General features: G+C 38.0%; 1 protein-coding gene across 2 annotated transcripts in view; it reads right to left on the bottom strand.

Annotated features, from left to right (window-relative positions):
• The window catches only part of RARS1 (arginyl-tRNA synthetase 1), a 31,659-nt gene extending 8,293 nt beyond the window's left edge, over nt 1-23,366 (bottom strand). The window contains exons 1-10 of one of the 2 annotated variants that reach the window (XM_043989390.1): nt 22,903-23,366; nt 21,260-21,394; nt 11,532-11,720; nt 10,107-10,218; nt 8,967-9,067; nt 7,869-7,990; nt 7,003-7,123; nt 5,099-5,228; nt 4,490-4,594; nt 317-495 (exon numbers count right to left, since the gene is read on the bottom strand). In XM_043989390.1, the coding sequence (XP_043845325.1) occupies nt 317-495; nt 4,490-4,594; nt 5,099-5,228; nt 7,003-7,123; nt 7,869-7,990; nt 8,967-9,067; nt 10,107-10,218; nt 11,532-11,684 (1,023 nt within the window). In that variant the 5' untranslated portion in view covers nt 11,685-11,720; nt 21,260-21,394; nt 22,903-23,366. Of the gene's footprint in view, nt 1-316; nt 496-4,489; nt 4,595-5,098; nt 5,229-7,002; nt 7,124-7,868; nt 7,991-8,966; nt 9,068-10,106; nt 10,219-11,531; nt 11,721-21,259; nt 21,395-22,670; nt 22,766-22,902 lie in introns of those variants that run through there. The other variant, XM_043989389.1, reaches the window with a different exon arrangement.
• Nucleotides 23,367-26,123: the final 2,757 nt, after the last annotated feature.

Below are 26,123 nucleotides of genomic sequence, written 5' to 3'. Positions count from 1 at the left end.
GTGACCCTAGGCAAGTCACTTAACCCCAACTGCCTCACAAAAAAAATTGAGAAGTGGTTTTAGTTTTACCACATTGCCAAAGGGGTCCATGATGCAAAAAAGCTTAAGGTCCCCAATCTTTAAAAAATGGCAACAAAAAGGCTGCTAAAAAATTCTTCCATTTCTTTTTATTTTAGTCTTACATCTAAATACCTTTGTGGAACATGAATAACACTATTCTGAATTTTATGGTTTGGGGAACCTTAGCTACCAAATGACAAAGTAAAATATTATAACTGCACAGAAGAAATGAACAAAAAGAGATCTATGAACTCACCTGTCCACTGTCTACAACATAGACAATTATATCTGCCTTTTCTTCAATTAATCTTTGCTTTACAGCAGCCAAGTCAGATGTATCATAAGTATAACCTCCATCTGATTTTACTATTGTTAATGGAACTGAGCATTCTGGGACAAACACAATCTTCCTCCCATCATCCACTTGTACAAATCCTGTAAGAATAGGCAGTAAAAGGATTTCTCAAAAATGTCTTACTTTTGTATGTATGTATGTATGTGTATGTGTGTATGTATGCCTGTGCATGTATTCTTAAACTGGGTAAAGTTTACTAACTCATGATATTTTAAATCTCAGCCCATCAAGGGTTTTCTATTCATTGGACAAAAATTATTTGCCCTCAGGAGTAGCTATTGCTAAGAACACTTTAGAGACACATCATAAAACCAAGAGTACTTTTGCCTGCCCTCTAGCTCTAATGCACAACTCAGATCTCTTCATGGCAGTTGTTCCTAAGCTCCTGATAGGCCCCTTTGAAAGCCCCACCAGTTCCACCAGCATAGGCCCTCTGTGACTTTGTTATCCAAGCTAAAGCCATAATTATCTTTGAGAACACCCTCAAGAAGCCAAGTTACAACATAACCCAAAAGGGCTGTGATAGGGAATCAGAATAATATTTCAAGATCTAGGGAAAAAATCAAGAGGTTAACACAGTGACAATATAAAAAGGACAAAAAATGAAACTGAATGCTGAGAGCTGAGAAAATGACCCTCCCTCCTTTGTAGAAGCAGGGGGTTGGGGGACAGAGAACTATGGATGTAGAATATTGCATACACTCTCGGACATAGTCGGTATGTTGGTTGATTTTGCTTAATGGCTTTTTCCTACTTTATATTTGAAGAAGGTGATATAAAAACAAAATGCATCAACAAAAAAAAGTTAAGTGATATCAGAAGTGGATTGGTCCAGAATTGTGTAGAAATGGAAGAAAAAAAGTCCCAATTTCTATTCATGCACTTTTCTCAAAAATGATAAAAAGAACAAACTGGGAATTGGATCTAGCAGACAGTAGTGACTTGGCTCCATCAATCCCAACATGGGGGCTGTGATATTCTGTTGCAGTGGGTACAAGATATAAGATCTCTTTATCTAAAGGCAATGAAATTACTTCTGTTTAACATTATTCTTTATGCCAATTAGAGAATCCACCTTTGAAAGATCAGATAGTATGATACCTCTGACTAGAAAATTGACTATATTGGCTCTTTACCTCAGTGTCAGTTAAATTCATTGCCTTTATCAGATCTCATCAAAGCTCTTATGGAACACATCCTCCTCAAAGCCTTTTCCCTCTACCACTGCCCTGATCAGGGCACCCATTTTTTCAAAAAGATGGTTCTAGATTGGGCCCATTGCTATCACAATTGCTGGGTTTTCCATCTGGAGATGAATGTTGAAAAGGTATGAAGTCTGATCACCATTAAAATGCCTTATGAACAACTGTATGCAGTGAGAGGTATCAAAATTCCTCCACTGGTACTGAGTCTAAAGTGGAGAGCTTTTAGTTGTCCACTTCTATTCTCCCTGGTCTGGCATCTGCTGTTCCAGTGGCGCGAGCAACCATAGACTGTCCAGGTTTTGGTGAGTTAATTACGGAAAATCCTAAATTCCTTTGAACTAGTTTAATTGGAAACGATCTGGGGATTGCATGGGTTAAGTTTAGAGTTAACAGTATTTATCTGTATTTTTTTTTCCTATTTCCTTGTCTTTGATTTTTATTAGTTTTACCTTTGTTGTTTAATTAATTCCCAAGTAATAAAATCTGATCCTTTTGTGAATTAAAGCTTAGAGGCTCCTTTCTTATTGGCCTGGGAGAAATATCTAAAAAGGGCAGTTTAGAGGGGAGGGTGAACCTAAAAGGTCCCTCATTATTTCCGGGACCCCAATATTAAGGTGAGTCACCCAAATAATGCTCTGTATATCAAATTTTGGCCTTCACACTAGGTAATAGAGCACTTAGTCAGAACCCTGGCCACTACAAAGGAAAAAGTATAAATAAAAGCCTCCATCCCTCAGGGCTAACTCATATGCTAGCCATGCTGCTTATTAGTTATACTAATTACTGCACCCATTGTGACCTGATGAAAGAAGTGGAACTCTAGATCCAAGTGGTCTGGCAAGTGGTAGAGAACTGATCTCACCAGTAGTATCTTTTCCTCTATTCCCAAGGCTAGTGAGGAACAGTTTACTTTTACCTGGGAAGGAATGGAATTCAGTATACCTCAACAAGTCTGTCTGTCTTTCTTTCTTTTTTTAATAATAATAAGCAGGATGATTTCAGAAAGGTCTGGAAAGACTTGAATGAAGTGATGAATAATGAAGTCAGCAGAACCAAGAGAATGTTGTGCACAGAGAGAGCAATATTGTTTGATGAAGAACTGTGAATGACAACTATTCTCAGCAATACATTAATACAAGACAATCCCAAAGGACTAATGATGAAGCATACTGTCCACCTCCAAAGAAAGAACTGATACTGATTGAACACAGAATGAAGCATGCTATTTTTTTGCTTTCTTTCATTTTTTTCTTCTTTCAAATTTTCTTATGTAAAATGACTAATGTGGTAATGTTTTACTTAATTGCACATATATAACCTACATCTGATTGCTTACTGCTTCAGGAAAGGTGGAGGGGAGGGAGGGAGAAAATTTGGAATTCAAAACTATAAATAAAAATGTTTATTATTTAAAAAAAAAAAGAAAGACAGACAGACTTGTTGAGGTATACTGAACTCCATTCCTTCCCAGGTAAAAGTAAACTGTTGGGGGGCGGCTAGGTGGTGCAGTGGATAAAGCACCGGCCCTGGATTCAGGAGTACCTGAGTTCAAATCCGGCCTCAGACATTTGACACTTACTAGCTGTGTGACCCTGGGCAAGTCACTTAACCCCCACTGTCCCGCCAAAAAAAAAAAAAAAAAAAGTTAACTGTTGGGGCAGCTAGGTGGCGCAGTGGATAGAGCACTGGCCCTGGAGTCAGGAGTACCTGAGTTCAAATCCGGCCTCAGACACTTAACACTTACTAGCTGTGTGACCCTGGGAAAGTCACTTAACCCCAACTGCCTCACTAAAAAAAAAAAAAAGTAAACTGTTCCTCACTAGCCTTGGGAATAGAGAAAAAGATACTATTGGTGAGATCAATTCTATACCACTTGCCAGACCACTTGGATCTAGAGTTCTACTACTTTTATCAGGTCACAATGGCTGCAGTAATTAGTATACTTTTATTCACCTACTCTAAGTCTCCAGGTATCATCAGCTTCCTTCACAGGACATACAATGTTATTAAAAGGAGAGTTTAGATAGTTAAGTATTCTAATTCCTTTCATTTTCATCATTTTTTGAATTTCCATCCACTTTCAGTTCTAGGGGGGAAATATCATTCTGCAACTCCCAGCCCTGTGACTCAATACTATTTAATATTAATAACCCAGGATGGTTCAGGCAACCAACTTGTTTCTGAGCCTCAAAAACAGCAGACCAATCTTTTGTCTAGATGGATTTACAGTGGCTGTCTTCCATGCCTGAAATGTACTCTTGCCTCATCTCTTCTGCATAAGATCCCTCATTTTCCTTAATATTGAGTTCAAATACCACCTTCTACTTCTCTATGAAGCCCTTCCCGGTCTCTCCAGCTGCTTGTACCCTCTATCTGCAACTACCTTGTATTTATTTTGTGTATACTTAAATACATTCACGTTGTCTACCTCAGTAAAATGTAAGCTCCCAGAGAGAAAGGATTGTATCATTACTTGACTTTTCTCTCCCCATTGTAGAATATATAAATATTTAATAGATACATGTTGACTGACATAATTACTATGTAGTTTGTTTATATGTTATCACCTCCAGATGGACTATGAGAGGAAATGAGGATAACAAAAATAAGTTTTTTCACTGTTCTGAAAATAATAATCTGAATTAAAATACAGTTTCAAATTCTTGGTAGCTTCATTAAGTTCAAAAGTATACAACTTGGGCAGCTAGGTGGCGCAGTGGTTAAAGCACCAGCCCTGGATTCAGGAGTACCTGAGCTCAAATCTGGCCTCAGACACTTGTCATTTATTAGCTGTGTGACCCTGGGCAAATTACTTAACCCTCATTGCCAACCCCCCCACCCCCACCCTCCTCCAAAGGACACAACTTACCTTTCTCCTCAAATTCTCTGACAACATCAGTCATCCTATCTTGATAGAATGATTCCCCTCTTTCAATTAGGGAAATATCTAAAGCATCATAGATTTTTTTAAACTCTAAAAGAAAAAGAAAATTAGCTCAACAGAAAGAAAACGGGTCTATCTGTGCTAATTTAAAACACAGAAAAAACATGTGTAATCTAAAAAAAAAGTACAATTACAATGAAATTTTAAAATGTACAAAATACACTTGAGTGACAATTAGAGAATGATAATAAAATATCATTTCTAAAATAGAAACTTTTACTTTGAATTCTACATCTACCACCCCTATTCCCCACAAAAAGCAAAAATTCCAAAAAACCGCTGAAAATGTATGATAAAAGGCTATGAATTTTTTTTGCATAAGTAAGCTATAAAAAGCAAAATGTAAAATGATAAACCACTATTGATTTCTCAAGTGACACAAGACAATGGGCTGACATTCGCTCCTCATGAGACTCCAGACAGTAAATGGAACAAAGTATCACATCACAGCAAAATAAAATTGTGTGAAGGCTATAAAGTTAAGATCTTACTTAAAATATTGTACATTGGATATAATAAATTCCCAAAGTTCACCTTGGCGAGAAACATCACAAATAAGACTCCAAGCTTTTGTGATGTCAGGCATTTTGCTCTGTAGTTGAACCACACACTGGTATGCTCGCTTCTTGAATTCTTCCTCAGTGTCAAACCTTTTCTTAGATTCCTGAGTTTAAAAAAAAAAATCTATAAGCCTATTTATACAATTCTGGAGAAGAGATCAAGAATTCCTAAATCTATAACCTATGCCACTAAAGAAACAAAAATAAAAAGATTTGGGAATTGAGGACTTATACTATACTTAATATTCAAAAATATTACAAGTGCATTTGCTAAAGAACCATGTTTATTGCTTTTTTCTGTACATAACAAAACCTTACATTTTCTGCTTTTTATCTTTCTTTCCCAATTTACACAATTCTACCTCAAATAATTTTTACTTGGTTCAAAAAAAAGGGGACTGTATAAGATGTAATTAGGAAACTGAAATTATATATCATTCCCTGTTCCACAAGTGGTTTCTGAAAAATTAACTTTGCTTTTCTTTTGAAATAGGAATGCTTATTCTTCTGTTCTTTAAAAAAGCGTTGGGGGGCAGCTAGGTGGCACAGTGGATAGAACACCGGCCCTGGATTCCAGAGGACCTGAGTTCAAATCTGGCCTCAGACACTTAACACTTACTAGCTGTGTGACCTGGCCAAGTCACTTAACCCCAATTGCCTCACACACACACTCAAAAAAAAGCATTGGAACATTTGTTGATTTGGGTGACAATATCATTCCAACACTAAAAACCGTCAATAAGGTGACATGATTATACCACTTTAGCTTTGCTGCTCTGTTTACAAAACTAAATATAGTACTTCTCTACCCCAGATACACACCAAAAGAAGTAAGGTAGAAGATGTTTTGGATGTCCCTACATATACATAAATGCAATAATTTTTAGCAAATTGATTCAAAACATATTTTAGTTTCATTATGACAATAATTAGCAGCATTGTAAAAAATTCATTTCAATAGTCAGATTTATAAGATGAGTAAACAAGATATTATATGTTATATATCATTCAATTTAGATACAAATAAAAAAGTGAGACTCTTTATAACCTAAGGAAGTTTATATTCTACTGGAGGAACACAACTTATATACAGATTAAGAAAATAGAGGGGCAGCTAGGTGTCACAGTGGATAAAGCACTGGCCCTGGATTCAGGAGGACCTGAGTTCAAATCTGTCCTCAGACACTTTACACTTACTCGCTGTGTGACCCTGGGCAAGTCACTTAACCCTCACTGCCCCACCAAAAAAAAAAAGAAAAAGAAAAAGAAAATAGGGGATATGTCCAAAATAAATAGTAATTTGGGGGCATGAAGAGATACTAACAATTTGAGAATTCAGAAATGGCTTCTTGCCATTGGTGGTGTCTAAGCTGTGCCTTGAAGGAAGTTAAGGGTTCTAAGAGGTTGAGATGAGGAGAAAAAGCATTCCATATATGGCCTCTGCAAAGGCACAAATGCAGGCCAGAGCTAGCATAATAACTAGCATCCACTTAGCAAAGACCTTTTCAATAAATATTATCTTGTATGATCTTCATAACAACCCTGGGCCATAGAAGCTATTATCCCCACTTTACAGCTGAAGAAATTGAGGGAGAGGTAAAGTGACTTGCCCAGATTCAAACACCTAATAAATAAGGTGTCTGAGGCAGATTTGAACTCAGGCCTTCCTTTCTCCAAATCCAGGGTTTTATCTACCTGTTCTCACCCAGCCACCTATACAAAGTCATACACAGGGAACAATAAGAAGGCTAGTTTGATGGGAGTGAGCTGAGCAATGTTCTATAAGCAATGCAAAAGTAATCTGGAATCAGACTCTGAAGAGCTTTAATGTCATACCAGAAGGAGGGAGACAAAGAACAAATAACTAGTAGTATATACCTTATAAAAGGCCTGAAGATCACCTATAGAAGGTGAAACCGTTACATAGTCTGGAAATTTATCTTGTAGGTGAGCGATGAGCATGCCAAACTGCGTCCCCCAGTCTCCCACATGATTTAATCTGGTAAGGAATCAAAACAAAACCACTTTCAGAAACAGAATCAGAGCCAGGTGGATCTTAAGAAATACAACCCCTTAAATTTTATCGAGAGAACTGAGACTCAGGGAAGGAAGACAACTTGCTCAAGATTCCGCAACTGGCCTGTGGCAAAGCCAAGCACTCAAAGCCGAATTCCCAGATTCTTTCCACCTCATGCTAACTCCTCATGTTATGGACATTTTAATTAGATGATCATTTCAAGTTATAGAACTCTGAAGTTTTTACAACACCTAAACTAATCACTAGATTAGCAAATCATACTGAAATGTTAATAGGAAAACTTATCAAAAGACTGCATTATCTCTACAATGTAGCTAACCTGGATAACGATAACTCAGGAAATCCAAGTAGGCCCAAATAACTGAGTTTAAGTGAAAAATTCATTCATTCAATTCAATTTAACTCAATTTAGGAAAAAAAAAATTAAATGGCTATCATGTAAAGAATCTATGATATGTGCTAGGAATATGAACAGAAGAATCAGAGCCTCTGCCACTAAGAAGCTTACATTCTACTAGAAGGACAGACAACCTGTACACAAATAAGTATGATAAAATACAAGGCATGAGATAAAGAGATTCAAGGTGCTCTAGACCAGTAAGAATGGAAACCACACTTTTAATGACGCTGTCTAGAACAAAGCCATTTTCAAATGAAAACTCTAATTTTCAACAGAAATGTCAAAATAAAGGAAAGTAGTACCTACCTGAGTACATCATGACCCACAAATTCAAAGAGTCGGCACATGCTCTCTCCTATAATTGTTGACCGAAGATGGCCTACATGCATCTCTTTAGCTATGTTTGGAGAAGAAAAATCAACTACAACCTGCAACAGAAAACCAAAGAAAATACTGTGCAGAAAAGCTTAATTCATAAATATAATTATAAATGTCTTCATAAAATTTACATCATTACCAACATTTATTAATACTTACCATGTGCTGGGTACTTTAATAGATACTGGGAAAGGGCAGCTAGGTGGCACAGTGGATAGAGCACTGGCCCTGGAGTCAGGAGGACCTGAGTTCAAAGCCAGCCTCAGACACTTAACACTTACTAGCTGTGTGACCTTGGGCAAGTCACTTAACCCCAACTGCCTCACCAAAAAAAAAAAAAAATAGATACTGGGAAGATACAAAGCTAAAAATGTCTGCCCCCAAGGAGCGTACATTCTCTTGAAGTAGATAATATATACATAAATAAGTGTATAAAAAAGAAAAAGGATGTGATGGGGAAGGGAGTGGAAGGTAAGCATAAGCAGCTAGAGAGGAAGGGACTCTTGTAAAAGGTAGAGCCTGAAATCAGCTAACCATTAACTTTTTCCTTCACTCTCCTTTGTATTTTCTTACTTTATAGTTAAAAGAAACTTGGGAGATGGATTTGGCAAGTGTTATCATTCACAATTAGTCAGTGGTAGAGCTTAGAAAGGAATCTATGTCAAGATATGATATACAGACTTATTCTTTCCACAGGACCATCACTGTTAATTTTTTTTAAATAACTAAAATGTCACCTCTTAGTTTAGACCTTAAATAAAAAGCTTTAAGAGTACTGATAAATGTGAAATTAATAAAAGATCAAATTATTTCAAATAAAATCTGTCATTTCATGTTTGTGATTATCAGGATTCCAAAGGAAAGGCTACAGTGATTTTATATTCCATTCATAATCATATCACAATAATTTAAATAATTAAATATCAATGCAGAAAAATGAAAGGCATAACAAGTCATGATTGCAGCTCTTCATTACTGTGTACAATAAATAATACTTCAATATAACAATATTGTCCACATAGGTACCTTTTTTCTCTCTCCAAGAACAGGTGGCTGTACTCCATTCACCAAAAGATGAGTCAGTTGTTTGGATACAAAATCTTTTCTTAGGTGAACATTAATAAAACCTAATAGTGAGAAAGGAAAAACAAACCAAAATTGCAGACCCTTAGTTTTAGTCTACAAATATTTTTCTTTTCAAATAAACAAAAATATCTACAGTTGAGAAAAATTCATATTTCTAACAAAAATTATTCATTTAATTCCATTAATACAAATCATATTTTAATTTAATAAAAATATTGTTTTTTAATATAAATTAAAAATCAATACCCTTTAATAAATGAAGACCCGTTTTCAATCATTAATAAGCCATCCACTCTCCCTGGAATGGCTTACTACATAAGCAGCAAAAGCAAAGTTTCATCCCAATTGTTTTTGTCAAGGTGTTTCAAACCATGAATATGGCAACTACTTGGGGGTCTCCCGAACTAAATAATTTTAGAGATGTAAAGGGCACTAAAGATCACTTGGTCCAGTTTTACCATTTCACAAATGAAGAAACCAAGGTTCATAGAGGCCCAAAATACCTTGTCACAGTTCACACAGACAATCACTGATGACAGAAAAAAAAAAAGCATAGTTCTAAAGGACTCAAGTCTCCTGAATGTAACTTGATGATATTTCTTGTTAACTATGATCTATCAATTATCTGCCTCTGATAAAAACAAGGTTTCTCTCCCATGACCAAACTATGATGCTGGGTGTAATAAAACATATTTATAGTACAGGCAATATCATTATGATAACCTATGATGACTCAATATTTTTAAAGGGCCTATATTTATGCTACTTTATGTTTTGAAAAATACCGTCATATCCACTATTTTATATCTATCATACCTGAAGTTAAATGAATATTATTTATCCCTCATTTTACTGGTAAGGAAAAGAAGCACAGAAAACTGAAACAACCAACTTATAATCATATGGCCAGTTGATAGTCAAATGATTCCTATCTCCTGAATGCCCCTCTTACTAACCACATTTTATTTAATTCACTACTCAGTGTTTTACCCTAAAACTGGATTTGAATTTGTCTTGCTGGTTTCAATGAGGAACCAGTGTCAGTACTTCTACTTTAAAAGGATGACATTATGATCATACCAGGACCAGCAATTTCAACTTTTTCAATGTATTCATTGTCTGGAAGGTGTTTGACAATATTTTCTGCAACATCTCTTGGATTAACTTTCTCTTCCTTGGTTTTGAGCAGCATCTGTTAACAAAGCACAAGACAACTCAATATGCTACAAACCTGAACAAATTTGCAAATCCATGGATGCACCCTGACATAAAGAACAAAGTTCTTTTTGTATAAGTGTCACCAAAAAAAGCAGAGATAGTAAAGCCTAGCCTCTTTTTATGAGGTCAGCTCATATAAGAAATACTATGAGGACAATTAAAGTGTCAAAACCATGCAATTTCTCTATCTTAAATGAGATAGTGAAAATATGTGGAGAGCACATTTTATTTGCTGTTGTTACTTTATTAATACAACATCCTTAAGGTACTAAAGATCCTTTCTGTAAACCTCTAATTTACAAGTCGTCATGGAATACATTTGGGCATTAATTAGAATTTAATATTTTGTAATATTAAACTTTAACCTCACAATTAATTGAGAAATTGTGGAAAATAAGAATCTGTCTTTTTTTATTTGAACATCCATCCATGCCTTATTTAGTATATTGTGTCTGATATTGTTCCTCCCCTCCCCCCCCAGTTCTATCTAGGAGCAATGTACACATGAATATCCAAACATAAAAATTTTAAATCACCCATCTGCCAGGTACTAGTAGCTTTAAATACTTAACCCATTATTTCTACTTAAATAAAATTAATGGGTGGTCTGGGTTATCCTGTGGTGATTATAATATTGGCCAGAGATGATTCTTCATATTTGTGTTTTTGGGGGTTTTTTCCCTCCAGAGATTTAGCAGAATTTATTGTTAAATGAATTTTTCCTCATTTTTGGTAATTGCCACCAGCTCTTCTCCTGCCACCCTCCCCACTTATCTTCCGTTCTAAATAATCAAGTTCTTATCTAGTGAGTGTGGTGTGAGAAATAATTATTAATAACCTATATTTGGAGGGAGAAGTTCAGTCTTCTCCCCTTCTTTCTTAGTCCTTTCTCTCCACCCCCCCCCAAGGTCCAGTTCTACTTGAAAATAAGATTACAATGGAAAATCAATAGAAATAGGGAAACACAAATTTATTGTGGCAAATACATTGGCTGTTGGAGTAAACAAGCCATAGGTCTAAATCTTTAAGAAATTAAGTCCTTCAATATTTTGGGGATGGGTGGGGCGGAAATCCTATTCAATCAATAAGCATTTATTTAGTAAGTGCCTACTATAGGCCAGGCATTGTACTAGGTGTTGGGAAAAGATATACACCTGAGGAATAGGGTAAACTTAGAACCCAAGGATAGTTATGTTATTATAAACACTGCAATCTTCTGTTCATAGAATGTACATGATCTTGTCCAAAGATTTAAATATCTTAGAATAATTAATTTTAATATAGTACCTTTGTAAGGCCCATAGCACTGTTACATTGATAATCCCCAAATTTTGGTTGCTGACTTGGTGTGACTACCAGGGGAGCATTTTCCAAATCTGGATAAGCATCCTTAACAGCATAAGCAAAGACTTCTTGTAGGCGGCTATTGATGTTAATCATGCTTTTAGTTGGTCTATTCCTTTCTGCTTGAAGACTCTGTGGAAAGAGGAATATAAATTGCCACTGAAGTACAATATGGACTCTAATATAGTCTCATACAACATCCATAGAGTTTTAAGGAATTAATGTTAGGGAAAAAATTAAAAAGACAACATAAATTGAAGGTCTAGTGTTGGCACATCTGGTATCTTGACAAGACATGCAGTATTTTATATATACAAGCCACTTAATCACAGGCTCTAAGAATTATGGAATTAGGATTTTACTCTGTCATGTTGAAATCTGTGAATAGAGAAACCGAGGCAACAAACTTCTGAGCACAATAAATTTATTAGCAAAGTTAGAAATTACCAATAAATAGGGTCCAAGGCTCCCTAGTAATCAAGGAGTCTACCTTGGTCAAGGCACTTTTTTTAATAGTAAAATGACACTCTATTATTAGCAATGTGGGTATTATCCAGTTATGATTGGTTAGAATCAGAGAATGAGGATTTTGCACAAGATATGGGGAATATGCACAACCACAACTTAGATTTCCTGGAATATGTGACATCAATGTTTCATGGAATATATGACTTTTACCTTAAGCAAGTTTCTACTAAAAAATGGGTGGTGGGTTACTTACAATAGGGAAACAGGGAACTAAAGTTGCAGTTTCAAGGAGTTTAAAAACAAGAGGGAGAATAGTAACTAGATTGAGCCTTAATGCAGTAGTATCTCAAATTTAATATTCCACAATTTCCCCCTTTGAACCAATAAGCCTCTTCTATGGAACACTTAAATAAAACAATCATCAAAGGTATAAATAGAAGCATAGTAAAAACCATCAATATCTAATGAACTCTATTTCATTCCATGTATCATTCCTACAAAATCTTTAAAGGTAAAGTAATAATTACAGATTAAAAAAGGGTTGAGTTAAATTTATATTTACAAAACCACTTAGCAATACTCCTGATTAATTAATTTTGAGAAATTCTTGGCACTGCAAAGTAGAACAGTTAATATAAGCTAGAAAACAATTACAAGGTCTAAAGTAAAGAAAACATATTTAACTAGAGTGGCTACTATGCTTCTTCTAGGAGGATAACCAAGAAAACAAGGAAGAAGGGTCCCACCAGGGGGAATCTTCATTAAGCAATTGGATTTCTGCTATAACCTATCGGGATTATGGGGGAGTATTTTCATTGAGTCCCTCATGTCCCAGGGTGATCAAAGTACTTGAAATGAGCCTTCCCAAGCAGGTTGAATTCCACTGGTCCACTGGAAATTCTTGATGTAATGTTATCTCCAAGGCGGAAGTCATGTAGCAAAAAGTCCAAAATCCCAGTCTGTCCTGTAGTAGTTCCTGCTTTATGAAGTTCATTCAATGTAGTTTGCTTGAATCATCCAGTAACAAGGCTGAATACAATTTAGTACACTCTTAGAGAGTCCGACTTTGAGCCCTTCCATCTCTTAAAATTATCAGACTTCAAAACAGGAAAATAATTTCAATTATTGCTGAAATTTCACACATAAAATTCTCATTTATTTATTTATTTATTCATTCGTTTATTTATTTGATAGGGCAATGAGAGTTAAGTGACTTGCCCAGGGTCCCACATCTAATGAGTGTCAAGTAATTGGATTTGAACTCAAGTCCTCCTGAATCCAGGACCGGTGCTCTATCCACTGCACCACCTAGCTGCCCTATATACAAAATTCTTGATCCAATTTTGAGAACTTGTTACTAAAACATACTCAGGGCCTGTATATCCCATTAGAAACATTTGAAAGCCAATCACATTCCTAATTTTTAGAGAAATCTGTCTGATTCTGTTGCTTTTTCAAAATTTACTACTCCATTTAATTAGACAATTTTTACATTCTGATCTAATTCCTTCCTTTTGAGAGATAAGTGATATAATCCCCACATCATCATATATAACATTATAGATTTGTGTACATATTGAGAGAATTCGATACTTAAGGACTCATTCCTATACACGAATACACAACTATTAGCAAGGGGGTGGGCAAAGCAAAGAACTCATTAGTTGCTCAGGATATTGTGGTAACTAATTTAGACTGAAAACAGCAAGATTCCCTACACATAACAGGATGCAAGTATAAAAGATCTTACTGAGGCAATCTTAATTATATCCTATTATAGTAACTCAGATGTTTCAGTACTAATCTACTAAGAGATTTTGTGTTGCAACAACAATCTGCCCTGTTTACAAAAATTTGCTATGAAAGGGGGAATAAAAAAAGAGACATTATGATAATACCAATACTATCCCCTCAAAGGCAGTGACCTGACACAAGCCACAGTGGGGAAAAATTCCCTTTAGTGCTGATTACAGGCAAGAATAACAGTCAGCCATAAAATAAAGTCCCACATTATTCGCAGGGTATCAAAAGCCAGGCTCAGAATTAACCAGGTGGGAAAATTTCCTTCATAAAGGAAATCACACAATAGGGAAGCTAAGTCGGGAGGATCCTACATCAGACTGTCTCCTCAACTTATCCTGGGCACGGATTTCCACCTGCAGCAGTTCTCAGACTGCAGTCTCTTTGGGCAGCACATGACAATCCCCTTGAATAATGAACTCATGGTTTCATGACAATTCAGACACTTGTACCTGAAATCAAAACTCAGAACAATATCAAATTATAGTCCTACAAAATTTTACCTCAAATGCAAAGGTTCACTAATCATAGCTTAGGGCTAGGTTATTATTTTCTCATGCTGCACAAGTAAGGATATTTCATTTACCTTCATTTATAAAATAAGATTAAGCACATTCTAGAGTTTATACATATAGTAAATCTTGGTTCAAAACCCTTAGAAAATTCCTGGCTATTTTAAATTTCCTGTCCTAAGAATATAAATTTAAGTTACATCTTATTTATTAGCAGATACAATCTTTAAAATTTTCAGAAGTAGTAGCCAAATAATTCTCTTTGAAATTATCTTTCTACTATTTGGTAAATTTGTCAATTTCCCCACTTTGGCTGGTAGAGGTCCTAGTTCCTCAAACTGTAGCACTTCAGAGTTTCAAACCATGTTGCCAATGGGGCTGATCACATCTTAAGACTTCACCCAAGTAAAAAGCCTCTCATAGACAAGGATTGTTTTAAGAGGATTTCACTACTCTTTCTCCCAACAGTAAGTCATTATGATTGTTGTTTTCCAATTTAAAGCAAAATAGATCTCATTAAATATTTAACAGTTTCAAACATTCTCACTATCTTAACAGTTCAATTTACAATCTAAAGTGTCTGATACAATGTTTCCCCAAAATTCATAATATAAGAAAAATTTCACATATGTCATATATTTAAAACATGAAACAGAACTTATTATCAGTTATTAATTCAGTCAAATGTACTTCCAAAATATTACACATAGAAAATCACTTTGGGGATTCCATAGTAATTGTAATTAAGCACAATATAGAGTACTTTCTTAACATTTTAATACAGTACTTACAACATGGTAGACTTTTTCTGAGGCTTTTTTCAGTTCTTAAAGCTTGAATTAAAGAGGTACAAAGTCCAGGTCTTCTGTAGTACTTTAAAATGTTTAGTTTTTTATTTTTCAGTTATTCTGAATTTTTTAAACATGTCAACATAACAATATGCTAGTTAACATTATATGGCAGTTAAGTAGTAAAAGTTTTTTTAATAAGGAAAAGAATGAAATCTTTAAAAAGTTAAATAATAACGGAATCAATGCCAATAGAAAAGCAATCTTAAAGCATCAGAGCATTACCAAAGAAACATTTTATCCAACTGAATTCTTATAAGATTTGAATACTGCACTGTTCACAACACGGCACAAATCAGGTACTAAGACAAGCATTTCAAAATTATATGATCCTCTTAACTCTGGGAGGTGGGTGCTATTATTATTATCCCCTTTACAGATTATGGAAACTGAGGTAAACAGATTTTCCACACCTCAGTTTCCTAATCTGTAAAGGAGACAATATTCCAATAGGAGAACACATCTCACTGTAAATGAGACCACAAATTTTAGTTTCAGGACAAAATTTCAATCAAATCAAGTTCAGGCCACAAAAAATAAAATAAAATAAAACAAAAAATAGGGGGCAACTAGGTGGTACAGTGGATAAAGCACGGGCCCTGGATTCAGGAGGATCTGAGTTCAAATCCAGCCTCGGATACTTGACACTTACTAGCTGTGTGACCCTGGACAAGTCACTTAACCCTCACTGCCCTGCAAAAAATAAATTTTAAAAAATCAAGTTCAGGTTTACAATCTCAAATGGTTGTATTTAGAACCTTGAATTTCCCAAAGGTCATTTATTGTTACATTTCAAATTTCAGGGCCCACTTTACATAGCTCAAAATCAGCCAACGAACTAAAGCATTCACTTTTGTTTTCTTAATCTAGTCCCTCTAAATGCTCTAATAGGGTGGGTAAAGTACACATCTTCTTTCTCAGGAGACCCTAAAGGTTGGGATCTACCCTTTGTTCCCCCCCCCCAATCTTAATAGTATTTTTTTTCCAGTTACATGTAAGGATAGTTTTCAATATACTTTTTTTTTTTTTGCAGGCAATGAGGGTTAAGTAACTTGCCCAGGGTCACACAGCTAGTAAGTGTCAAGTGTCTGGGGCCATATTTGAACTCAGGTCCTCCTGAATCCAGGGTCAGTGCTTTATCCACTGTGCCACCTAGCTGCCCCTCAATATTCATTTATATAAGATTTTGAGTTCCAAATTTTTCTCCTTCTCTTCCCTTTCCCCTCCCCAATATGGCACTCTGATATAGATTATAAAAAAACCACAAAAAAGTAAAAAATAGTATGGCTCAATTTGCATTTAGATTCCAGGGATCCACTCTTTCAAGAATAGAGTATTAGTATGTACACCCAATTAATTTTATACTGCAAATTTTACTTTGAAAAATCTTTAAATTTTTGTCCCAATCATATCCCAGACTATTTATGGAATTAATATTTGTTCCACTGGACTTTTGCAAGTTTTATTACAAAAAACTCCACAATTAACTGAAAGACTGTCACCCTTCTGGGTTTTTGAAAGCTTAGAAATGTATAGTTTATTCCAATTTCTTTAAAGTTATATCATTCACAGTACTTAACAGCTTAGGCTGACCAGAAGCAAATACCATGATAAAACAAACACCTTTCTAAATTATATTTTACTTTTAAATTGCTTCCTGATTTAGATAAGTTTCTTTTTTTTCATGGTCAATAAAGTTAATAGTAGGCAATTCTTAAGTATCAGAGAAATTTAAACTTTGAGCTGTGGACTCTAATCGGTGAAATCACCTTCTTTCCCTGCATTTTAACAATACATCTGTTCCTGGGGCGGCTAGGTGGCGCAGTGGATAGAGCACCTGGATTCAGGAGTACCTGAGTTCAAATCCAGCCTCAGACACTTAACACTTACTAGCTGTGTGACCCTGGGCAAGTCACTTAACCCCAATTGCCTCACTTAAAAAAAAAAAAAGAGTAGAGAAACAATACATCTGTTCCTGTCCAGGGAAAGAGTGATAAGAGGTATAAATGCATTTTTTATAAATGATTTATTCTTTTTCCTTTAAAAAAAAAACTCACCAAAATATTTCAATATTTAGAAACACATTCAAACCATGATTTGGAAGTTCATAGTAGAAAAATTAGATTTGTTACAATTTTAGTTTCTAATAAGATTACAATACCATACTACTTTGCCTAGACAATTAAATCTTGTTGAATCATTTCAAACTACCTTCAGATCTACTGATAATCTAGCTCCTCTATTGCCCTCCAGTAAAGGAAGTAGAGATTATAGGTGTTTAACCTGATTCTTCAAACTTCCAGAATCTACTAAGATGTTCTAGCAGTTACCATAATTTGGAAATTTGCAGCAAAGACATTACAGTTTAGTCAACTAATTTTAATTTCTAGTTTATAATGTTAATATATTTCTACAAGCTGGGAACAAAAATTTCCTTCCTTCTTTGCCCTTCCAGCTTGGCCATTTAGGGAGGGGGAAGGAGGTGTGTGTGTGTGTGTGTGTGTGTGTGTGTGTGTGAGAGAGAGAGAGAGAGAGAGAGAGAGACTTCCTATTTTGAAGGCTTTGAAAATTCCCTCAAAAAATATCTCTATCTCACCTTTGGCTGAAGAGGTCACAGGAAGAAGCTTGCAGTATTTACCACAAAACACAGAAAATATGGTAAGGCAGAATTACAAATGTTTTTCCTTCCTTTAATTTAAGCTAAAAAAGTCAGTGTGCACAAATTTATTGCCTGTAATCTCCAAGCCTTTAATAACTCAAAGTCTCTTCTTTGGACCAGATCAGGGAGACTAAATTGTCTAAATGAAGCCCTGGGGGCCCCTAACAGGGAGTCCCTCCTGGCAGTCCTAAAGGGTAGCCTTTGCTATTGAGATTGCTATCACAGCGACAAGAGCAAGACAGTTGGGGGTAGGGAGCTGATGGAGGGAGTGTGGGGACATGATCAAGACAGCTGGGGGTGGGGAATTTGCTACAAGTTATAGTGTTGACACAGATAGTTTATTCCTAAAGATTGGATTGAGTGTTGGGGCAGGGAACATTAATTTTACCCATGACAAATACCTCAAGTACTGCTGTTAGGATTCTCCCATTTAGGGCTTATTTTAGCTCGAATGAATTAGGATTGAGGCTGAGAGTCAGAGCTCCTGGGCACCCTTGGTTAAAAGTATGTACTGGAGCCCTCTAGGGAGTTCCTCAGTGATGAGGTCCTAGGGAAAGGATGCTACCACTCAGCCTCCTGGCTGGCTCACCAACTGTCATGATTGAAATCTATGAATAAGAGAAATGGAGGCAACAAACTTCTTAGCACAATTTATTAGTAAAGCTAGCAACTGCCAATAAATGGGGTCTGAGGTGCCCAAGGACCCCACTTGACAGTCAAGGCATTTTTTTTTAATAGTAAAGTGACACAATCTATCATTAGCAATGTAGGTGTTATCCAATCAGGACTGGCTGGAATCAGAGAATGGGAATCAGGGTATGGGGAATTTGCATAGCAACAACTTAGATTTCCTTCAATATTTAACATTAGTGCTTTATGAAATACCCTTGACTTTTATCTTAACATAAATTTCTCCTAAAAGTGGGTGATGGGTGACTTACAAACAGAGAAATAGGGAACTAAGTTGCAGGCTTAAGGAATTTAAACTCACATAATGAAAAGGAGAATAGCAACTAGAGTGAGCTTGATTAAGCCTTAATGAAATAAAATAATTTCTCAAATTTTAATTTCCCCTAATTCCTAGAGGGAAAATTGTACTGTACAATCACTCATAAATAACTTATCAAATGTTAGAATAGAGAAAAATTAGCATGCAAAAATATTACTGAATTGTTAAGACAGAGGAAGGATGAACTCTTTGCCAAAATAACAAATTGGGGTAGGAAACTTCACGATCTCCATATTGCATATAGTTTGGACTCATTCCCATTAATTAATACTACTACTTTAACTCCCAATTTCCCTATTTGAGCTAGACTGTCAGATGAACATAAACAGAATACAAAGCCATCTGAATTAGATTCTTGTTTAACTTTTTTTAGCCACTTTACTTTGTTGACCACTTAAAGCCTGTGAGAAAATATTGATATAGGGAATTATATTCTTAAAACTTGTCTGTGAATGGGATGAGAAGGCAGAATAGGATGTCTTAGAGGACTTTTTGTTCTTTAATAAACAGTATTTTAAAAATTTAAATATTATTTTTATTTATATGCTCTACCTCCCTCTTCCCCAACCCCTGAGAAGGCAAGAAATACGATACCCATTATACAAATATAGAAATGCCAAACATTTCTGCATTAGCCATGTTGGGGGTGGGGGAGACACACAAGAAAAATAATGAAAAGGGAAAAAATGCTTCAATCTGTACTGAGACCATTAGTTGTTAATCCAAAAAGTGGAGAGCATTTTATATCATGAGTTCTTCAATGTTGTGGTGGTTCACTGTATTCATCATAATTACCAAGTCTTTCACAGTTGATTATTCTTACAATATTGCTGTTAACTGTGCAGACTGTTCTAATTTTGCTTACTTCACTTTGCATCAGTTCATATAAGTCTTCCTAGGTTTTTCTGAAACCATCCTCTTCATGATTTCTTACAATATAATAGCATCCCATCACATTCATATACCACAACTTGTTCTGCCATTTCTAGTTGATGGGTATCCCTCCAGTTTACAATTCTTTACTACCATAAAAAGAGCTTCTAGAAATATTTTTGTACATATAGTTACTTTCCCTTTTTCTCTGATTTCCTTGGGGTATAAACCTAGTGGTGGTATTGCTGGGTCAAAGATTATGCAGTTTTATAACCCCTTGGGCATAGTTTTATATTTAAACAACATTTATTGAACAATAGTTAGTGGTCTACTAAATAAGTTATAATTCCTGTTTACAGTTTAATGGAGAATTCAATAGGAAATAAAGCTGATTAAGACATGACATAGGATATTGAAACTACTATAAATTGGGTAAATATGCCATAGAACTTTGCCCTGTATTACATCCTAAAGCATTTGGTAAACTTTAAAATACTATTAAAATGTAAGCTATCGTTACACATATTATAAAACATTGATAATGTTTCTAATTGTTTCATATATTTAAAACTTTTTTTCCAACAAAATTGCATAGTTGGGGGCAGCTAGGTGGCAGAATGGATAAAGCACTGGCCCTGGATTCAGAAGGCCCTGAGGTCAAATCCAGCCTCAGACACCTGACACTTACTAGCTGTGTGACTCTGGGCAAGTCACTTAACCCTCACTGCCCCGTTCCGGCCCCCCCCCCCCCCAATGCCAAGCAACCAAATATTTATTAAGGATACAGGACTGTCTTTTGTAACCTTCACAGCACCTAGTGTATGAGAAGCAACCTGGCAGTGTATAAAGCTGCCTCTCCTCCAGATGAAGAAATATAAGAGGTTCAAATGAGCTGCCTAATGCCACACAGGTATAGTTAAGTGGCAGACCTGGGACCAAAGAGCAGATTTCCTGATTCCCAGTAATATTTAATAACTTCATTTTTAGAACTGTATATAACTTATGACTACATGTAAGTTTATAACTTCATTTCAGAACTGGCTAGCGCACTGGAAATGGAATCAGGGTCTGTACTGAGTTTGGAGGAAGTATGCTCTCTCACTGGTATCTCTAATTCAGGTCCAATAAACTACCCTGTACTTGACTTGAAGGCTGAAGCCTACTGTTTTATCTTAATTTAATCTAAAATGTGCATTTAAAATGTATTAATTTCAGTAATTATACCATTACTATACTAAGGGCATGCTGAGCTGACAAAACATTTTAATGACACACTTCAAAGAACCACAAAAAGACACTAAGCATAAGACTAGTCAGCTTTTGCTCAGTTTGCACAAAACTAGGAGACCAGGAGTAACCTGTTTGATCCCTAGAAGAAAGGAGATATTTTACTCTTCTCTTTTCCAAATGCCATGTTGTGCTTACAAAATCTTTTATGAATCTTGAAGTCTAGAACTGAGAATAAGCCTCTGAATCTATTGACACAGCTGAGGCTTACCCACCTTTTGAAGCACGTTCAGACGATACTTAAGTTTTGAATTTTCTTCTCGCAACTGCTCCAAACCAGGAGAAACTCCTATACATCCAAAGTTTTTCAATCTATCAATTTCAGCAGTCAGAAACTTAATCTCTTTCTCCTATGAAGGAAAAAAAAAGAGTAAGATCTTCCACTGTACTTTACCAGCTACTTTACCTTGGTCTAATAATTGTATTCTTTATTATATTCAGATGATATGCTGGGTCAAAGTACTTTTTTTTGGGGGGGGGACACACTACTTCAAAGTGGCTGGGCAATAAATTAGACAAATGGGAGAAAGCTGCTGGTGAAAGCTAATAATTTAGATTTACATGCATAATGTCAGCCCCTCAAATTACCTAGCCAAGATAAAAGGATAGGACCATCCTGTCTCCCCCAATGCCTTCTGGTAATTTTTCTTCTTTGGATTATTCCTCTGAACTACAATTAACTATAGTTAAAATGAACTGTGAGCTTTGATGAGTGTTTGGCTCCATTTGCATTACATATGGCCATACCCAGTCCAAGCTACTAGACTGACTCAGATAAAGAGATAACAAAGGTACTTTTGCTGTCATTTATTACAAAGATTTGTTTTCATTTGCACAAAGGAGTGTCCATACCAACAGCTCCATATCTATTAAAGCATCAATAAAATACAGGTGTGGCAGAGCTCACACTACAGTTGTTCCATTTTTCAGATCAGTGTTATCCATTAAGTTCAATTTCAAGGTTTTCCACAACGTTGGGACTGGTCCTAAGGTTGTCCCCTCCAGTTTCCTTATCATATGGACTGGGCTCTGACTGAGGTTCAAGGTACACTACCCTACACCGAAGGCTTTACCCTAGAGACCTGAGAGCACCGTTCCCACCCCCAGGATCACCTCCATTTCCACACCCCTGCTCTCCAGCCCCCAGCACCAATTTCCTTTTTTTTTTCTCCCAAACTCTAACACCTAAAACTGGAGACGGGCCGATTCTCCAAGACACGAGGACATGATTCCGGGAGGATGTGAGAAATTCCCGGGAACCTTTCTTCAGATGTCGAGGGAGACCCCCTCACCCCCAAAACGGCGTCCTCTCTCCTGGGCCGGACACAAGCCCAGGCCGCCTGAACCTGACCGTGAATGGGGCATTTCGGAAAGAAAGTAAAGTACCCAAGGCCAGGGGCTTTCCTGGACGACCACCCTACCCCCGGCGGAGGAAGGGTCCCGTTTCCTCCATGTTAGTAGCCCGGGCAGTCGGAGACCCTCCCCCTCCGCCCGTCCCGCGGCCCAGTCTCGGTCCGACTCCTGCGGGGCAGCCTTGGGCCGGTCGCATTCAACTCCGGGGCCGGACTAATTTCCTTGGCCATGTCGTCTTCCCCCACCTTCGCCCCGCCTAAGCCCGGGCCTGACCTGCTGCAAGAGCCGCGCCGAGCACTGAGCTATCAGAACCTCCATCCTCTCGTCAGCACCACACTCGCCTTATAGCCGGAAACGGAAGTGGGTCGCCGGCTCTGTCAGGAACCGGAAATCCCGCCTTCTCCCGGAATCGGCCTCGGGAATGGGTCCAGGCCGGGTGTCCCGGGACTTTGCTGCCCCCTAGCGGAGCCCTGGCGGAGTGCTGCAGGTCTGAGGGGCCACTTACCTGGGGTCGCGGGACCGCGTCGGGTTAGGGTTTGGGCTGAAGGAGTTCAAGAGCTCCGTAGTGTGGCTTATCTCAGGCCTAAGGCTCTTCCCCGCGTATCCGTTTGTTTGCCTATCTATAAAGTGCCCGCAAAGTTCCCTCTCATCTCATTTCAAAGCGCTTTAAACCGAGATTGAGCGGAAAGGAGTCCCAGATCACTCGGTGGAGGGCTCTTGGGGCTTCCTAGACATGGAAACCGAGGCCCGAGCGGTGGCGGTGGTTTGTCCCCGAACTTCGGACCCCGGACCTGACCTCTCCCGCCCCCGCACTCTCCTTCCTTTCAGTAACCTGACCAGCCCAACCCTCTCGAGTGTAGAGTAGGGAACAAAACCAGCGCGGACCGACCGCCAAGGCGTCCGGCACCGAGGGAGAGGAAGCCCCGGGCCCGCTAGTCAAACCGACGCCCCTCGCCAACATCCCCTACGAGCGGCTTCGGGTTGAGTTCAGGACGGAGGATTGCCCAGGGAGATCCCCGCCCCTTTCCTCACCTCTACCCATCGCCCCTGGTCCCTCAGCCCCCCACCCCTGCCACACTTCAGCTCCTCCGAATCAATCCCTGTCTTCCTGCATCACCCCTTCTCCCTGCCTCACTCCCCGGCCCCCAGCTTCAGTCCCGGCCCCCTGCATCACTCCCTGTCCCTTCCCTTGCTTCAATCCCCTCCCCCGAATCACTCCCTACTCGGCTGTCCTTCGCCTCACTCCCCATCCCTGGTATTGCCTACCTTCTTTCCCAGCACACACACACCCCCCCGTCCCCCCCCCCCCCCCCCCCCCCCCCGCCAACCCATTCAACTTTTGGATCCCTCTTCTGATTGGGAAGTTTTTTCTTGCATGACATCTGTGGACTCTTTCTACTCCACCACACAGCCTCCCAGGGAAACTCCCAGACCAGCAAGAGTTGGGACTGAGTCCGGGTCTTTGATGGGCAATCTACTTCCCTGCTCCCACTTCTCTTTCCTTTCCTTTCCCCTTCTTTTCTTTTGGTGGTGAAGATAACTTCCTTCAAGTCCCCCTCTCCCTCAACTCATTAAGTCACTGGCTGGAGTAATCCACTTCCAGTGCCTCCCTTTATCCCACTGCCCCCTGATACCTACCCGAGGGGCTGTGGGATTAAGCCAACTTGAATCTTCTCTCCACAAGGAGTAAGAAAGGTTCAAGAGAGATGGAAATATATCTATGGATTTTAGGGAGTGGCAACTTTTTGTTTCACCTTGGGAGGAGCTAATCTTTGCCCTGAAGTCTAAGTACAGCATATTAATAATTAGTGAGGGATTTGAGTACTATATTAGTATAGTCTAGGAACTTGAAAAGTACTGGGGAGGATTCTAGGGCGGGAGACTTTAACTGAATTCATTTTCCTGGCCCCACAGCCTCCTTGTTGGGTTGAGGAGGGACCGAATGATTGACCTCTTAAGTTGTTTGTCCTTTGTTCTCAAAAAGGACCATGACATGGTGTGTGTGTGGGGGGGGGGATAGGAGGGGGTAATGGGTAATGTAATGACTTTAAGTGAATTGGATATAGGTGAGGCAGGGTTGTGCAAAGTCACCAACATCACTCTCTCCTCTGGAGCCATCTGGATCCAGTGGCAAGATCTACATCAGGACAACTAGAGATAGCCCAATGCAATAGGAGACCATGACCTTTTAAGCTAAGGACTTTCACAGGTTTGCCTGATGCAACATCCATTCAGTGATTAAGGCTAGGTAAGAAATGAGGCAATGGCCTCTTTTACCTAGTCAAAAAAAAAAAAGATAAAGGCGGGGAACCTCAGGGTTTCTGGTCAAAATAGAAACAACTGCTATTCATGCCCATTCTGAGCCAGCAAGAGGCCAAACAATGGCCAAATGAGGCCCAGGGCTGGGACCTATTGTTGGCCAATCAATGAAAGCCAGAGGCTAAAGGCAGACTTATTTTCTCTGTAGTTCCCAGGTTTTCACATGTACCTATTTTAACCTTGAATACTGGGAATCAGAGATGGGTAACATCTGCTTTATGGAATATTATGTTGTGATCTTCCCAACCCTGTCAGGTAAGCAGCTTAGGTACTGCTTTTCTTTTACACAAAAGAGGCTCAGAGAGAAGCGATTCTCCAGTGCTACTTGGCTATTTCAGAGGCAAATCTAAGCCCAGGTCCTAACTCTAAGTCCAGTATTTACTACTGGACACTTCTTATGGATAAAGTGCTTTGTAAACCTTAAAGTGCTATGTCATATGCAACAGGAAGTGGCATATATGCAGAAAACTTGCATTGTCTCCTCATATGTAGGACTTGGAGAACTTGATTCCAGAAGAGTTGCAATGATATGTAATGAAAACCTCTAGCAGAGACTTGATTAGGCATTCTGTAACTAGTTCCAGTTGCTAACAATATATTTAGATGAAGCCTTTCTGATTGGTTGTGCAGTCAGAAATGGGGATGCCTTACAAATGGTTCTAGTGACCAGAGCCTCCACTATTTATTCCTTGCTGATCTTGGTTTGACTTTTGACTAAGGGAATTTGGTGAGACAATGCCGAAAGGCAGAGGTGTCAAACATGCTGACAGTTGGCTGAGTGTACCAGAATATTTAAGAAACAAATAATATTAATATGCAGTTTTCTAATTCAATATGCAGCATTTTGGGATCCTTATGTATGATTTAGTGGCCTCTTTTCTATTCAAGTTTGACCATTGTGAGAGTGGCCTTGGACCTTCTCCCTGATGAGGTTAATTGATGGTCAGTCCATTTGCCACTGCATTGTGTTGTTTTCTATTTTAGATGAAGGGATTTGGGACTCTGATCTTGTGAATTTTGAAAAATCAGGAGAACAGCATCCCAGGGTCTGGATTGTATCACCATCCCAGCATTGATGCCCTGAGAAGCAAGGAGTGACCTTCAGGAATCACTTCTGAAGTTGGAGTCCAGGTCCAGTACTCTGCTCACTGTATCACACAGGTAGATGACACAGTGAGTAGAATCCTGGACCTGGAGTCAGAAAAACCTGAGCTCAAATCTGGCCTCAGACTCTTACTAGCTGTGTGACCCTAGGCAAGTCTTTTAACCTCTGCCTTGCCTTAAGTTTCCTCATCTATAAAATGGAATAATAGCACCTACCTCACAGGGTTGTTGTGAGGATAAAATAATATTTGTAAAATGCTATGCAAATCTTAAGGCTCTATGTCAACACTAGCTATTACTATT

This window comes from Dromiciops gliroides, chromosome 2 (genome assembly GCF_019393635.1).
Source record: "Dromiciops gliroides isolate mDroGli1 chromosome 2, mDroGli1.pri, whole genome shotgun sequence".
NCBI classification, from domain to species: Eukaryota; Metazoa; Chordata; class Mammalia; order Microbiotheria; family Microbiotheriidae; genus Dromiciops; species Dromiciops gliroides.
This window is presented reverse-complemented; position numbering and strand designations above follow the sequence as displayed.